Source organism: Athene cunicularia, assembly GCF_003259725.1.
Source record: "Athene cunicularia isolate RWA chromosome 1 unlocalized genomic scaffold, athCun1 chr1_part2, whole genome shotgun sequence".
NCBI classification, from domain to species: domain Eukaryota; kingdom Metazoa; phylum Chordata; class Aves; order Strigiformes; family Strigidae; genus Athene; species Athene cunicularia.
The window spans coordinates 51622633-51639398 of NW_020799092.1; the positions used below are offsets into that span (position 1 = coordinate 51622633).

The 16766-nt window shown below is 36.4% G+C and overlaps 1 protein-coding gene across 25 annotated transcripts in view; it reads right to left on the reverse strand.

The window, feature by feature from the left end:
* Window positions 1-16766, reverse strand: part of NRCAM (neuronal cell adhesion molecule) — a 115382-nt gene that overhangs the window by 33680 nt on the left and 64936 nt on the right. For 23 of the 25 annotated variants that reach the window (XM_026868077.1, XM_026868067.1, XM_026868069.1 and 20 more), the window contains 11 exons: window positions 14149-14292; window positions 13064-13175; window positions 12574-12740; window positions 12343-12490; window positions 11666-11790; window positions 10767-10796; window positions 9284-9385; window positions 6153-6350; window positions 5969-6039; window positions 4895-5120; window positions 4477-4592 (listed from right to left, as the gene is read on the reverse strand). In XM_026868077.1, the coding sequence (XP_026723878.1) occupies window positions 4477-4592; window positions 4895-5120; window positions 5969-6039; window positions 6153-6350; window positions 9284-9385; window positions 10767-10796; window positions 11666-11790; window positions 12343-12490; window positions 12574-12740; window positions 13064-13175; window positions 14149-14292 (1439 nt within the window). The remainder of the gene's footprint in view (window positions 1-4476; window positions 4593-4894; window positions 5121-5968; window positions 6040-6152; window positions 6351-9283; window positions 9386-10766; window positions 10797-11665; window positions 11791-12342; window positions 12491-12573; window positions 12741-13063; window positions 13176-14148; window positions 14293-16766) is intronic. The other 2 variants (XM_026868073.1, XM_026868057.1) reach the window with 1 other exon arrangement.

Consider the following 16766-nt stretch of genomic DNA (forward strand, 5'->3'; position numbering starts at 1 on the left):
GTTTGATAAGCAGTGATTTGGAAGTGGAATATGACAGTAAAAGAGACTGCATCACATTTTTCACATTAAGTATTTCAATAACCACTGACATAAGAATAACAGGAAAAAAAATGGCAGCAGTAACGATGAAAAGGATTCTTTTAAAAATTTCTTCTTATGTTTGAAATGCTTTATAGTACCACAGTATATTGAGTAATAGCTAGATTAATACAAGAGCAAAATATGAGTGATGTGCTATAGACTGCTGCTAGTTAGGTGTCTTCCTGCTTTGTTCATATATTTGTCTTCATGATGTGACTCTTCAGAGAAATACCCCTCTCTTCATTAAGAATGCATCCCTAATGCAATCCTGCATATTGGGCCACTGTCTGAAATAATTTTATTTACTAGGAAAGCCTGAGTTTGCTAGAAGGATTTTGCTGATGTGTTTAAAAAGAGGTATGTGTTTTGTAAGCTATGTCAATAACTAAGACACTTAAAGCATACTCTGCATCCATGAAAAGTTTTCAGCTTGTATTCAGAGAAAGCTTTGTAACACTAACTATCCACTAAGTCTTAGGAGCTGTCATGCCTTGTCTAGTTTTTAACCTATTTTAGTTTGATTTAGCTGTAGCTGCAAAAATTACTTAGGAAACTTTTGCTGAATCTGCAACTTATTCAAGGATATACCACTGTGAGAGATGACTTGTAAAAACAGGTCTTGAAAGAAACAGTCCTGTGAGAAACAAGGACTAAGAAAACCAGCCTGAGAATGAGATAAAGGATAGTGGGGGGAGTGGAGGCCCTCTGACTTAAGGAATGTCTCAAACAGTCGCAAGTAATGAAACTATACTCATGGGGTAGATCGTGCAGAGGTTGAAGCTGGTCAGACTGCCTGAATAACGCAGGCTGCAGCTGGAGTAGAGACTCCTGTGGAGACAGGACAGCTCTGCTCTGGTGCACCTGGCCATATTTCAAGGGCTGTCTGTCCCGTGAATGACCTTTGCTTCATTATCCACAAAATGCATATTAAAGTTGACACCCCTTAATATGCTAACAAAGACTAACATGATCATGCTAATTACATCATCCCATGGAACACCTTACCCCTCCCCATACATGGGATACCTAGGTATGTGGGTCAACCTAGAGAATGGACCCAAGGAAAGTATGTATAAATTGAGGTGGGGGAAGGGGTGGTGGTGGTGGTGGGTGGTCCAGAGAGTGGAGTGAAGATGACGGATGTCTCCTTGAACCCTTGCTGTCGGCATCAATGCAGGAACCCATCTCAGTGATCTCTATTTCTCTGTTATCTTCATCTCCCTCCTTTCCTTTTTCCCCTTTTTGTTCACTACCATTAAGCAATGCAAGGCATACTGTATTGCTTGCCACAACTTGTTATATACTTATCCAATTATTGTGTATCCAATTAGTACATTGTGGGAAGTTAATAAATGTCTGGACTTTGAGACTTGTCTCACCACTGTCCCCTCCGCTGGGGATTTACAAATCTGAGTCACCTGTCTCCCTCAACTGAGTGGGACATGACAACCATTGTCACATTTGTCCTAGACATAGCAGCAAAACTACTCTGGTAGTTGTTCTGTTGTGTTGTGCTGGTTTTGTGTGTGTGATGCAGGTTTTTGGTACAGTGGGTACACTGGGGCTAGAGCAGTGTCCCCCTGTGAGAAGTTTCTCAAAGCTCCCCTGGCTCCAAGTCAGAGCTGCCTCTGTGCCAAGGCCGAGCCAACTAGCAATGGTGGCCATGACTCTGAGATAACATGTTTAAGAAGGGGAACCTGGGAGGAAGAGTTGGAGTTGTGAGGAGGAATTATGAGAGGGACACCTTTGTGAACACTGAGGTCAGTGAAAGAAAGGAGGAGGAAGGGGGGGAGGTGTGCTGGAGCACGGTGCCCTCCTGTATCTCATGGTGAGACAGTAGGGCTGCTCTCCCTGCCACCCATGGAGGTTCACAGTGGAGCAGATGCCAACATGCAGCCCATGGAGGACCCCAAGACAGAGCTGGTGGCTGCACTCAAAGAAGGCCGTGACTCTGAGGGAAGAAGCCCCCGCTGTTGTAGCTTGGCGCTGGGAGGTTTGCAGCGTGTGGGGGTGACTCATGCCAGAGCAGGTAGGGAAATGCTGCTGCCCATGGGAGGGACTCACATCAGAGAAAGTTCACGGAGGACTGTCTCCTGTGAGAGGGAAACCACACTGGAGCAAGGGGAAGAATGCAAGGAGTTCTCCCCCTGAGGAGAATGAAGCAGCAGGACTGACCACACACTCCCATTTTCTGTCCTCTGCATCACTGGAGGGAGGAGGAAGAGAAATCAGGAGCAGAGCTGAGTCCAGGAAGAAGGGAGGCTGGGGGTGGGAGGGGGAGGTGTTTTTAAGATGTGGTAATGCTTCTCACTGTCCTACTCTGTCTGTTAAGTGTTGTTGTCAGTGTCTGAATTAAAATTATGGGGTTTTTTCTTTCCCTAATGGATCTGTCTTTTGCTTATGACCATAATGGGTGAGTCATCCCTCCTTGTCCTTATCTCAATTCCTGAGCCTTTTCTCCATTCCCCCTTCCTATTCCTGACAGGGAAGGGGGGGAGTGAGTGACTGCGTGGTGCTTCAGTTTCCCTCTCAGCTCAAACCACAACAATCAGGTCTCTTGTAAATCCTGTGGTCTTCAGCTTGTTTTATTTATGTTTATTGACTAACTTTATTTAGCTTCAGTTTCACTTAGCTTTTTGTAATTTTGTCTCCTCCCCACAGGAAAAAAATCATACTGTATACAGAGAAAGACTAACACACTAAACAGATGTAATCATAGCACAACTAACCCCTTAGACCAACTGGAGAGGAAAGTGTGCAACCCATTAGTAAATACAAGACAGAAAATAACCCTCAGAGACTTCATGTCTAAGGAAAAATAAATCTCCATTGGGATGACAACTCACTGCAACCATGCCTTTGAAGGGTGAGAACATCTGATGTATGAGCAGAGATTTGTGTCTATTCATTTTTTTTGTATTATTAATGATCTTTAACAGAAATTTGGTGAATTGGATTATAAGAACTAGTGCTGCTGTAACTCAATTAATAATAAGCATTAACTTCATTAAATTCTAACTCTTTAATCCTCACACAATGGACATTTTCTTTTGGCTGCCCAATGTGAAATACCAGGCTGATATGAGACTGTCATCTAACACATAAACATTCAACAGATTACTAAATCCTGTTTCTTAACCGAGGTTATTATCTAGGGCAAAGCACCAGACTAACAACAAATACACATGCTCATACAGAACTAGGTTAAGTCTCTGGATGGTGGCATTTTGTGCCAGGTAAGTGATATCCACACACCTGGAATTCACATTCATGTGGTAACCAGCTGTAACATACTGAAGAAGTTCAGTTTCAATGTTCTTTAATGTTACTCTTCCATTTTATAAGTATAATGTACATTTATTCTCCTCCAAATATTCTTTACTATTTTCATTTTTTCCAGTACTTCTTTTTCCTCCTTTCATTTAAACAGAAACAATTCAATTTAGTCTATCTTATGAAATAACCTAGTTTGGGCTGTGTAATTGTTTGTTTTGCTAGAACATACTTATTAGTATACTTGCAGAGGAACAAAGAAGTAATTATTTTTTGTTTTCTTCTATTGTCGCACAGGAAGTCAGTATATCCTCTCATTCCACTCCCCTCTACAACCAGTCTACCATGCTTCTGCACTTTCCACTCCTGAGTTTCCTCTGATGGGCTTCTAGTGCAACATGTGAAGCGACTTTTGCCATCAGATCTTCCCTGTCCTCGAGGGACACTGGTTCCCCTAGTTTCTAACTGAAGTCTTTCTGTCTCCCATTCTCTATTAATTGCCATCTTTTGTCTCCAACTTCTGAGTTGGAGTAAAACTTCTGAGAAGAACAGACTTCTCAGTTATCACCAAAGCCAACACATTATCTTACACATTATCTTCAGTTATATGTACATTCCAAATCTGCCATTTCCTATCTCCTTAAATTGAGCTTTTAAAGTGAGCTTTTTCCTGGCCTCCAAAACCACACAGCCCCCAGCATAAGCTAGCAAGTGTCCTGTTACTCAGAATTAAGGATGTGATTAATCACATTATGGCAGAAAATGAGTTATCTTAGCATCTGACCTAGAAGAGATGACTACAGAAACTTTATCCTCATCCTCTAAATAACCTTTTGGAATAAGATCTTTAAAACTACTATCATTTTTTTAGTCTATATAATGTGTGCAAACTTAATTGCAAACACATCCAATTTTTCTTCAAGGAGAGTGTCACAGGAGGTTAGTGCTACAAGGATGGAACATTGCTGAGCTTTAAATTAATTTTATCAATGCTGTTGCTCTTTTCAGCAAAACTTGTGAGCTCACTGCAAAGCAAGAGTCCTCTTAGATGTCACGTTACTTCAATCTGGATATAATCTTATATAGAAAAAGTGGAAACAGAATGCTTTTGACTGTACTTACTTTGTACCCTTGAAGGTGTCCTCGGACAGTTTTTAGTGGAACTGGGTCCCAGTGCACCTTTGCTAATGTGCTGTTAATAACATGAACCTGCACATTGCCCGGAGCAACCATTGGCACTGTGTGGAAAGGATGGAACAAGTACCTAGTTAGAATGAGAAATTGCTCGAACATACTTTTTCAGAATGAGTCTTTGTATTGCACTCAAAGAGTAGGTTAAAAATGTTCCTATGTTAAAAAGCTGACCTCCGGATAAATACTACAGAGTACTGTGAAGCCTTATTATCTTCAAATTACTTCATTTTAATTTTAAAATAACTATTATTCCCCTTTTCCGATATTTTAGTATTTTAAATACCCATTTAAGTTACACATTTAGTTGCTTTTAATTAGTACAGTTGAGTCAAACCACGAAACTTACAATCTTCCCCTGAATGTCCAATCACTTCTGATGGCTCTGGTGCATATCCCAGATCATTTAAAGCTTGTACTTTTATTTCATATGGAACAAAGGTTGGTGTACCAGACACAATATATTTAGATACATTTGCAACTATAACAGATGTCCATTCATCATCAACATCCTTCTGACGCCAGCTGACTTTGTACTGAAGGCCAGGTCCATTAGACTGAAAACCTTTTAAGGACTGAAATGCAAAAAAACTTTTAAAAAATACTCTGAAGCATCTGAAAAATCCAAAGTCACAAAGGAAATATATGGATTCTTCTTTACAGTTTTACTGAAAATTTACCACTGTGTCCTGTGACAGAGAAGCACTGGTGAAACTTCTAAGCTATGCAATTAAGTTACTTTTACATGCGGTCAGTTCAGTTCATTAGTAAATCACACTGAATGGTGATCCTGGTTAATTCCCATGCTACCATACACTGTAATATCTGTACACATATTTTATTTTCAAATACATGTTAAAAAGAGGGAAAAACAGACTTGCAGCAGCTCCCTATAAACAATGTTTCCTAGACAGTGTTTCTTGCCTGGGATTGGTTTTACATGGCTCTCAAGCTCCTGTCACGATGGTAAGGGCATGACAGAGAAAACTTGCCCACAAAAGTTTTTTAGCATTAGAGTGTGCAGTAATTTACCACAAAAGTTGATGGCAGAATTAGGATTCACATTAGAACTCATTCTAAAATAATCTCTACTTGAGATAAACCAAATTTAAGTAAATTTAAGTTTTCTTAAATTGGCAGCAAAACATCATGTATTACCAAATTGATGGATTATCTTGAGAAATCACTCAAGGAAAATATGGCACATTATATTTTTTTTTCCATAAGCTGCATGGAGCTTTTCCCTGAAAATGAAGATGAGAAATGTCTGGATTTTACTCTTTTTCAATAATGTTTTAAGCAAGCAACGCATTGGGTATTCTCATAACATGTTCACAGTTAGATCATTATTATTTCTCAAAAAAAAAATTGCTACTCAGAGAACTGAAAAAAAAAAAATGAAGCCTTGAAAAAACAAACTTACCTCCCATGTTATTACCAAATTATCAGGTTCTGAGCCTATGCCTTGTACATTAGAAGGATTTTCATCAGGGTCTAAAAATAAAATATTTACACATAAACAAGAATGTCTGCTGTTTGTATTCCAAGCAAATTCAATGCCATTCATAATATAAAGCAATCACTGGTAAACGGGAATAATTATTTACTTGCAGATTTTGTCAGGTACTGCTCAGATGGTTCACTTGGCTGACTTCTGCCAATCTCATTGACAGCTATCACACGGAATGAGTAGTTGACGTAAGGAGACAACTTCAACTGTACTGTTGTCTGAGTTCCAGGAACTTCCGTCTGGTAATGCCATACCCCTGGTTCATGCAGCCCATCTTCATATTCAATCACAAAGTCTGTAAACAGAAATTGACTCCAACTTTATGTCAAAACTTGCAATGCCTTTCTAGATCAGTGTAGGCACTTCTGAATGAGCTAATCAGAAGGGAGTGGTCTAATCAGCATTTTTAAAAATCATGGAAATTGAAATATAAGTATATAAACCAGAACACAGATCTGTAATGTGGATCTCAAAAGTACTGCCTAGGTAGAAATATAATAGAAACGCGCTTACTTGTATTATTTGGTATTCTCACTAATGCAGGTGTCTGTCAGGGACACGTGATTACAAGAGCTCTCTCTCAGGTACCGGATTTTAATGTAACAGGAACCCTTGAACTATCACAGCAAGAAAGTGGGGCAAGATTGGAATTTTGATGTAAAAGTAGTATCTGGCTGGCAAATAATATACTGGTCTAAGTGGTACCAAGCTGACAGCAAGTAGTACCTGTACAATATTAAAACTCTCCAAATATTCCATTTCCCCTGTGATACTGGCATAGTGAAGAACTATTTAAAGTCAAGAACTATACTTGAGGAAGGTTTTCGAGAGCACTTTTTAGTATCTTCAAATTAAGTCAAGGCATGTATATTGAGAAGCTAAACTTCTTGAGAGTTCTCTGTGAGAACAGTACAAAGATTACAGTTAAGACACTATAAAGTATATAACCTCAGGGATAAATAGGTTTGTAGAACTCCAAAAAGAAAATCATATTCATTATCAAAGACAAAAGGACATTTTTTTTTCAGCTCTGAAAGAGCCAAAAAAGCTTCCAGCTCTTAGGTATGAGAAATTTTGAAACACTTAAGAGGAATTGTTAGGATACAGTAAATAAGTGGGAGAAGAATGTGTAATCTGAGTACATTCCATGGAACCTTAAATTTAGATATATGAATTTTACATGAGCATCAAATGTTTGTGTGTTGTATAACAAAAATCTTTCTCTATCTCATGTATAGGTGGGGACAAGGGGCCAGAATCTAACTCAGAACACACCCTGTTTGCACTACTGAAGAAATCTGAGTGGCATCTAGAAATTGCTTTTAGAAGAATGCATACAGTACCACACAGAAATGATGCACAACATTTTGAGAAGTCACGATGTTCAAGAAGTAAAATAGGTACGTGGTACAAATCATACCCTTCCAGAGTTAAGGTTTTCAGATTTCATCCTGACCTGAGTAGTAAGAAAGAGGGAGAACTGGTCTCAAATTACTGCTTGAGTTATAGCTGGTGTTGTGTGCTCACAGATAAAGGTCTTGGGATAGGATGTTTTCTGGACCAAAGTCTTTGTTGAAAAGCTGAGAATATTACATGCTAAAAAAAAAAGCACCCACGAAGTTTTCACTACTGCTTTTTGCTTCCCCAGTAACTAGCATTCTGCCTGCAACTCTAGTAGAACAATTTATAGGAGACTTCAAGGAGAAAAGAATCTATTTGAGCTTTCAGAGAGATACTAGCATGCCAGTCATATTACTTGTGTAAAAGGATCACTCGAAGTGTTGTTCTCGAGTCTTGATCTGCACTTTGAAGTGATAGCAGCAGCAGCAGCAATAATAGGCTTATTTATGAAGCAAGTGCCTTATTTTGCAGGCTCTCAGGGGACCACATAACAATATTCATTGTATCATAATTAAAACCAGCATTATTTAGTCAGAAGAGTTCAATTTCCAATATCAGAATGTATGCAATATCTTGCTTCTAGAAAAACTCTGACAAGAGCCAACACCACCTAGTATCATCTATTTCAAAACAGTGTGATTTCTTTTCTATAGAAAGACAAGACTTGTGTCTTCTGGTCTGGGAAAAAATGAAAATACTGATATAAGAGTATATGAATGAGCCGTAACTTAAATACAATTCAGCTATTTACATTAATCTTCTGTAGATTATATTTTAAAAAGCATATTACTAGTTGATATACATTCGACAAGTCTGAAAGTATAAAACTTCAGCAAAATTCCTTGGTGTTTCATTAAAATGCAATCAAAATATTTGATGTGTTCTGAAATTCTGTCTTTAAAAAACTTCCTTTCCAGATGCCCGTTCCTTATGGTCTGTGTTCAGTATTGATACCGACCAGCATCAGACCCTGGAAAGCAACACTTGAAAAGTCAGCCTAACTCATTCATTCCAGATATAATGTGTACACTTGTCCTGGTAACTTGTGGCAGTTACTAACTAAAACTACACTGCATAAATAACTAAATAATTACATTAAGTTGCTCATAATGAAAATACTGCCCTGACAAATCTTTCTGATACTATTATTCTTTTTGAAAATCCCTAACATCCTTCTTTCTTCCTCCTACATTTCCCCCTCCATCCTCTCTGCTCAATATAAGCAAGAGTATCTTTCATCATGTTCTACGGGGAGAAATAATAGCATTTAAGATCAATTTCCTGTCTCAAAAGTTTGTAGATGTTTACTTTCTCTGTTTTACGGACATGCTTTATTCCTTCAACTCTCTGGACGAGAAATTAACATAAAAACTATCTGCCTTATATTTTCATGAAAAATAAGCTTCTGTATCAGTAGTGATGGATAATCCCTAAAGATATTGTTACTTATGTTATTTCAAATTAATGGGAATAACAGAAGAGTTAATGCAAGATGTTAGTAGCTCTTTCCTTCAGAAGCATACAACTAATGAACAAGTCTACTCTATATTCCTAAGACTAGAGATTGCCAAACAGAGCTCATATTACTATCAACTTCTACATTACCTAACATAGGTTTCTGGTCAGCTCTTAAGGGCAATAAATAGGACTTCTTGTTTGGCCATATGGTACAGGACATGTAGTGAATTTTTTGTTATGTAAGTAAGTGGCAACTGTAGCAAACGATTTTGCCATTCTTCCATGCTGCACACAAAACTTATCTCAGAACTCCTTGGAATTTGAGAACAGTTAAAATAATGCTGTTAACATAGTGCAATATATACATACGTCTAATGGGACTGTTATTTTCATCTCCTGGTATCCATGAGAGTTCAACGCTTCTTTCTAGCTGACCTGTCAATTCCAAGTCAAAGGGTGGATTTGGCCGAGCTGTAAAACAAATAAAGACAAAGTAAATAATCACACCAGAATATGTAGTCTCATCTTTGAAAAAACCTTACATTCCAATCAAAATACAGCAGGGCAGATCTACTCACTTATGTAAGCATGACTTAATGACCATTAGCATGCAATTGTTACAAAACAGAGATAAAATGGAGAACTGTTGTTATCTGGAAGCTTCTATACATTAACAAGAATCTATTTTTGATTTTATCTATGTCTGATTGGACTGTGATATAAAAATGTAATGAGATGCAAAAGAATTATGAAATGCATGTTTAGTTTATCTTTGAATGATTATGGGTGGTTATCCATTGTAACTAGAAATATTTAATAAAATGTGGAAAATAAAGAAGCACTCACACTGAAGAAGCTTTTCTAGAATCCCTACAAATATTTTGCATGTGAATTCGAAACAAGTATAGTTCAGATAGAAACTAACTCCAAGTTACTAGGTCATTCATTTTTTGCTGTACTTGAAAAAAAATCCTCAAATACCATGCAAGTTGTTAATATACATCCTTATAATGCATAAAGATGTAATTGTCCATTCCAAATTGCTGAAAATAATTCATTATGTGATTTGCTACACAAAAATCAAGACTAATAAGTAGTTCATTTAAGAGCACATAAGCGTTTTTACTGAATGGGATAGGATTTACATTAAAGTGCCTAAGACGCTCACATTTAGAAGTGTTTTAGGTAAAATATATTGCATTTTAAAACGCAAATTCAGAATCAATGCTACCAAATTAAAGGCTTCATACTGTCAAATTTAAGACTGTATCTGACTGACAGATTTCTGGGGGAATTTCAGTTTTAATTTTAAAATCCTTATTAGCAATTTCATCAGTCATAAACCAAACTGGTCAATATGATCCTACCCATTTTATGAGTGAAGTAAAATGATTACAAACTGAAATAAAATACACCAGGCCTACATAGCAGTCACTAAAAGCAATGTAAAAACATACCATAATTTGGTTGGTGCAAGTTCTTTGATAGTGAATTACCTTTCAATGAACAGTTGGATTTACCTTTTAGATATTTCACTTATTATATAACTATATTGCATTACAGTGTTTTCTATGAGAAAAACACTATAACCAGCCTTAAGTAAAAATAATTTATCTCTGAAAATCATTTATTCCCTAAAACACAAAGCAACCTGCACTGTATAATTCCAAAGTCCAGTACTCCAGTAATGAAGTGGTTGGTAAAATAGGATGAAAAAACACACACACACACACACACACACACAAAAACACAGGAAAAAGAGGAAAAAAAGAAATTATGTTGCACTTTGCAATAGGCAAATGAGAAATACATCTGGCAGATGATGTAGAAAGAGAACTTTGTATTAGTTTACCGTAAATGATAGCTGGAGTTGGGGGAGCAGCTGAAAAGAACATTAATATAAAGGATTTGATCAGTTAGTAGCCAAAGAAACAGGATACTGTAGGTAGTTAAAGACTATAGTTATTAGAGACAAAGAAAAGTTAACTTATTTAGAATAAATGGTTGATTTAAAATAATACATTGATCATTTTTCATTGAAAAGTTGTAGAAATATTCTAGAATATTTTATCAATTTTTCAAAATACAGATAGATCAAGAAAATAAATAAAGTAAGCAATCTTATAAAACCTTATAAATAAGTACTTGACATTTGACGTATGTCATTCCTGGATAAGCATAAGACCACAACACGATTATAAGACACAAGCATACGACTTTGAATCTCAGCTTGAACTCAGGTAAGAAACATTCAGGACATCTACTTAAAACTCTGTTACAAATTGGGAGAAGGGGGAAGGTGATATATTTTACAACAATCTGCAATCACAGAAACTGAACAGAAAGAACTGATTTTAAAAGAAAATCCTTGAGAAGTGATACGATCAAGCATGCTCAGTCTTTCAGAAGCATAGTTTAGCTGCAGAAGAGATTCCTGCAATAACATGTTTATGTTCAAATACTCTGTAATACCTAATCTACTGTTTTAGCTCAGATGTAATCTAAATAAAAACCTATACAGCATGAAACTGAATGTGTTCTGTAGCTACTGGATCTTTCTATAAGCAGCTGATTCAAAGGCAAACTTTAGGGTAAGACTGTATTTTTAAAAAACTGAAACACATTTACAAATAGGTGACATTTTCTTTGTCCTGTCCTAGAAACCAAAACCACATTTATGCTTTTAATTTTAATCTAATGCTGCTTTCATACTTACAGTTCTACTATCATAAAGTTTGAGAGTTTTCTTACCAACAACAGTAAGCACAGCACTTGCTGAAACACTGTCCAGAGTAGTATTAACTATGCAAGTGTACGTTCCATCATCTTTATCAGTTACATTCATAATGGTCAAGTTGTCTTTACCAACTAGAAACCTGTAAATACAATAGATTCAGGCACTGATTTTTCAATAACTGGTACTGTTATAAGAATCTTGCATAAGACATTACCAAATCCCATATACTTGTGTATTTCAGCAAATACCTAGACAGAAATGTAGGCTATGGGACTATGTCAGCCTTTTCTACATTGCTCTTGACCATCTTCCCACAGCAACTGTCTGTCCTAATGTGCTTTTCTTTCCAAATATACTCAAACAACTTTTAACTATCTGTGATCTAGAGTAAAACAGTCTTCCATTATCCGTTTGGCTTTTTGTGACAATTATCTTCTCCTTACAATTGATATACATGGTCAGTGTGCACAATTAAAGATTTTTAATTCTAATTTTATTTTGAATTCTATCTTAATATTTTCAACACACTTCATTAAGACCTTTAGTCATCAGATATGGGATAGTAATGATGCTTATCATTCGTCTTTGGAAAATGTCAATAGGTCGATATGTTCCTTTCAAAGATCAGGAAAAGGAGTAGACAAAAGAAACCAGAAAAATTAAAAATAAAGGAAAATTATTTTGTCCATACCTTTCATCATCTGGCAGTTCATCATTGTCCTTCAACCATATAACTGTTGGTAATAAGGTAGAATCATGTCTTATTATACACTCAAATGATACTTGGCCATATCTCTGAATCACTTTGTATTCTGGTTGTTTAATTATCATTGTTGGATCTGAAATTTAAAATGTCTATTAGATATTTAGAAAGTCTGAAATTCTACACTAACCTGTGATGAAAGAATGATTCACTTCTTACCTTTAACTTCCAATCGCACCTCATTTTGTACCTTTCCTAATTCATTCCTTGCTACACATGTGTATGTACCAGTACTATCCTTCTGAGCCACCGGAATTTCCAAGGTTCCATTATCATGGAAAACGTATTCATTTCCACGCAAGATGCTACCTTTCACTCCCTTAAACCTTTATATAAAAAGTAATATCATTATCCGACATCATAGTTAAATTCTGTTGTAACTTATTATCAGCAACTTGGGACTGTCACATTCGAAAATACAGACAGAATCACATAATGAAATTTAAACATAATTCTGTAGGGATAATTTAACTATTGTTATGTTAAGTATATGTAATACTGTACTAGCATGTTGTAATCAGCATATATTTAAAAATATAGTATTTTTGAATTGTAAATAGAGCAAAAATAGTTATAAAGTTTTAAATGTTTGTTTTCATAGATATAACTGGAACTTTTTACGTAACTAAGCACAAAAACTACAGCTTACCATTCAATTTCAGGCTTAGGTGAACCAAAATAAGCACAGTCGAGTAATGCAGGACTATCTGCAATGACTTGATACAGTTTATTAGCAGGAGTTAGAACTCTTGGTGGTTCAGCTGAAAAGACAAAGATATCTGGATATAGATACAAAGATGCAAATACAAAATAAGACATCAAGAATGGCCTAAAGAATTGTACGTTAACATCCTTCTCTGAAGTGATTTCTGGTCTCAGTCTAGAACTCAGTCTAGAAATTTTGAGTTCTACTAGTAGCTTGAGGAAATGTCAATGTAGGAGAATTATTCTGTGAAAAACAGACGCTTCTTCCCTGTTTACAAGCAATAGGGATTATCACCAAAGGCAATGATTTCAACTGGAAAATTTAAATCAGAATATCCTTCAAGATAAACTCCTGGGAACGACTGAACTACATTAATTCCTGCAGGCAGAAAGAAGCTAAAATGTATTTTTGGTGAAAACACCTACATTTTCTTTTATTGAAAAGACAGTGTCTCTCAATCAACAGATCTGTTAGTTCATGGAGGAGAGTGTTTAGAGGCCATTCTGATAGGAGTTTGTTAATAGCTTTGTTAAATTCAGTGAGAAGAATTAGAGACCACAATATCTTGTAACTAGAACGCACTCTTGGGAGACCTTCAAGAAAAATGCATTATCATCTCCCCTCACAACACCAATGTAGAGATCACCTGTTTAACTGATCCAAAACATCCACAATCAGTGAAAGTGTACTGAAACATAATAAATTAAGGAATATTAACTCCTGCTTTATTTCTAATGCTTCTGTTTTCTTGATTTACAAACAAAACAAAATAGATAAACAAACAAAAGAGATAAAATTTCTTCCAAGATTTCTCCAGCTTTCACAACTACCCTTCTTAGGAACAGTGAAAGTAAAATTCAAGAATATCTTACAAAAAGCAAGGTATGTATACCCTTGCCTTTTACAGGACTCAGGAATGTGTTCATTCCCATGAAGACCTCAAGCAAGGCTTGAGCATACAGTCCGTGTGGTAGCAGAAGATAACTGAATACCCAACAAATCTGAAAAATATAAAATCTGTTTCTTACCCAGAACATTCACAAATGCATTCGATAGCAAGTATCCATATTCATTAGAAGCATTGCACTGATAGACAGCACTTGATCTTTCTTGCACATGTGAGAAAATAATGGTATCACCATCTACCTTTCTGCTAGGATCTTCTGGAGCAACTGTTGGTGTAAAGAAAAAAAATAATTGCTTTTCCTAAACTGCTGTTGGATGATGTGTTTCATACTTCTGAAAAGAAGAAACAATATGAAATATTAATATGCTCTTTCTATTTTCCTGCATGACTGTTAACTAGTTAAGATATGAATTTCAATATGATTAAGGAAGTTCTTCCAATTCTACAAATATTTAAAGCAGGATGGTTGATTTTCCATTTTCGGAAGGGGTTTTTGCTTGTTTTTCGAAGAAATAAAGCCAAGATCACATTTTGCATGCAATACGGAGGAAAAATACTGATATGACAAGATTCAGGCAAATACAGACAGTATCTACAAAAAATAAGGAAATGTTTCTCTTTCTGAATGTCAAAAGAAAATGGTATTAGAATGACATAGTCCTCTGTGACTTTAAAGGTTCAGCTTTTCAAATCGATTGTTATACCACAAATAATTCTCCAAATATAAAAATAGCCTTACTCAGTTGAAAACTATCTCGGAGTAAAGCATAAGCAATTCTTTCACACAAAATCAGGTCTTCACAAGAGCAGTGACAGTAATTCAGTAGGTGGCACTCTTTCCCTTATGTAAGAATTATGCAATGCCGTTTCCTCAACTGTTCTGTAGTAGCCTGAGCTGTCAAACAGCTCTTGCATCCCAGAAGAATCGAGAAAATAACCAGGAATAAAATTCTAAGACATTACTGAAGAATAATAGCTGTCAGTTATGATACAACTGAATGGAGTTAGAGAGGTATAACGGAGAAAAAACTTTGCTTGTAATACTGCACTGTATGAAAATGCATAAACTGTAGTTTAATACTTCAGCAAAACATTAAATGAAAACACTTAATTAATATTAATACTGAAACTTAATGATAAAATTATTTTATATTAATATGAAAAATAAATGCATATATACATAAATAAATGCATCATAGTTTGGTTGCATCAAAATTGACACCCTTTTATTTGAGCTTGAGAAAGGAAGTATATTTGTGGAAGACATTTAAATATAAAATAATTTCTTATTTCTTTGGATTCGTGGAAAATATCAGTTAACTAAACTAACATCAATTTTCTGTAAGTGACAAAACCTTTTAATTTAGACAATACCTCAGTACTCATCTGTAAAGAAAACGGAGAAATTTCTCCTACATTTTCTCAAATCTACTGAAGTTTCTATTACTGAATTCTCTAAGTGAGAAGAAAGCAGGTGAAGAGGATGACAGTTCTGTGCTCCTGCTTAAGAGTATTTCCATCTTAGGTGAACTCTGAGGCCATTTTGCATGTAACCACATCAAATTTCCAATCAGATGCCTCAAGAACAGTTTTCAACTCAGTTTTTAATTCTTCCATCATTCTGAGTTCAAATCACAAATTCAAAAATTTTGGAGAGGAAGAAAAAGGTACAACTGGAATTTTAAATGCTTATTCTCTGGTCTTCTGGATTGCTGGCACGTATTTTTCTCTGCTTTTGCTTTACTTCCTATTAGGTTCCATGTTTCACATTGCTTCTTATTTTGTGTAATGCCATTTTCATTAAAAGATTCATGGGCTGAAAATAGATGGAGCAGGTGAGTAGCCCAGCAGGCAGGCCAGTCAGCTCTAAGAAGTGGTCTGTTTCTACATAAAAATCATGGTTAAATGGAAGATATGCACAACCACCCTCCCAGGAGGTAGGAGATCTACCCACAGCAGTTCCAATCATGGCTACTTCCTTCCCCAGGCTCTGGGCTTCCCTCCACTCATGCCCTCTAAATCCTGCAGCATTTCCTGTATGCAGACAGATCATTAATAGGGGCACAGAGTACCCCCCTCACATACACCCTCATACATAAAACCTTACAGGCGGTAGGACCCCTTCAGAGACATGGAAGCCATTTTTTCAATTAATTCTCTATGACTGAAGAAGGAACTGGGTCATAAAAGGATGATCTAACCATTAAATTATCACATAAAAAGAAGGGTAGCATCTTCCCTTCCCATATCCTATCTTAAGGAAAAGAGATATCCCTCTTTAGTTATTTGAAGGAAAGTAGGTAGGTGCCTGTTCTCAGAAAAGGGCTTCAAGATGTAGTTCCCAAGAAGAAGAAAAAAAAAAGTGAGGAAAGTGTCAAGTTAGGCAGTGCTTCCATTTGACTGGTCTAGGCACCTGCTTGCTGAAGGGCACCAATATGAGAAAGCTCCCTGTTGAGACTGGCGTCTACTCCAACAGTGTGTCTTCTGACATGCCTCATCCTCCCATGCAACACCAACAGAACCTGCAAGTCTTTGCCCATGTGCCACACTGTGTTTTTCAGGGCTAGACCTTAAAAGTTAGATGCTGTATCATCCAGGTGCTTTAATGATCTTAAGTACACACTGCTGCACTCACACACTCAGGATCATTGAGGCTAGAAGGGACTTCCAGAGGTCATTTGGTCCAACCCCCTGCTCAAGCAGGGCCACCTAGGGTCAGCAGTCCAGACAGGGTAAGGA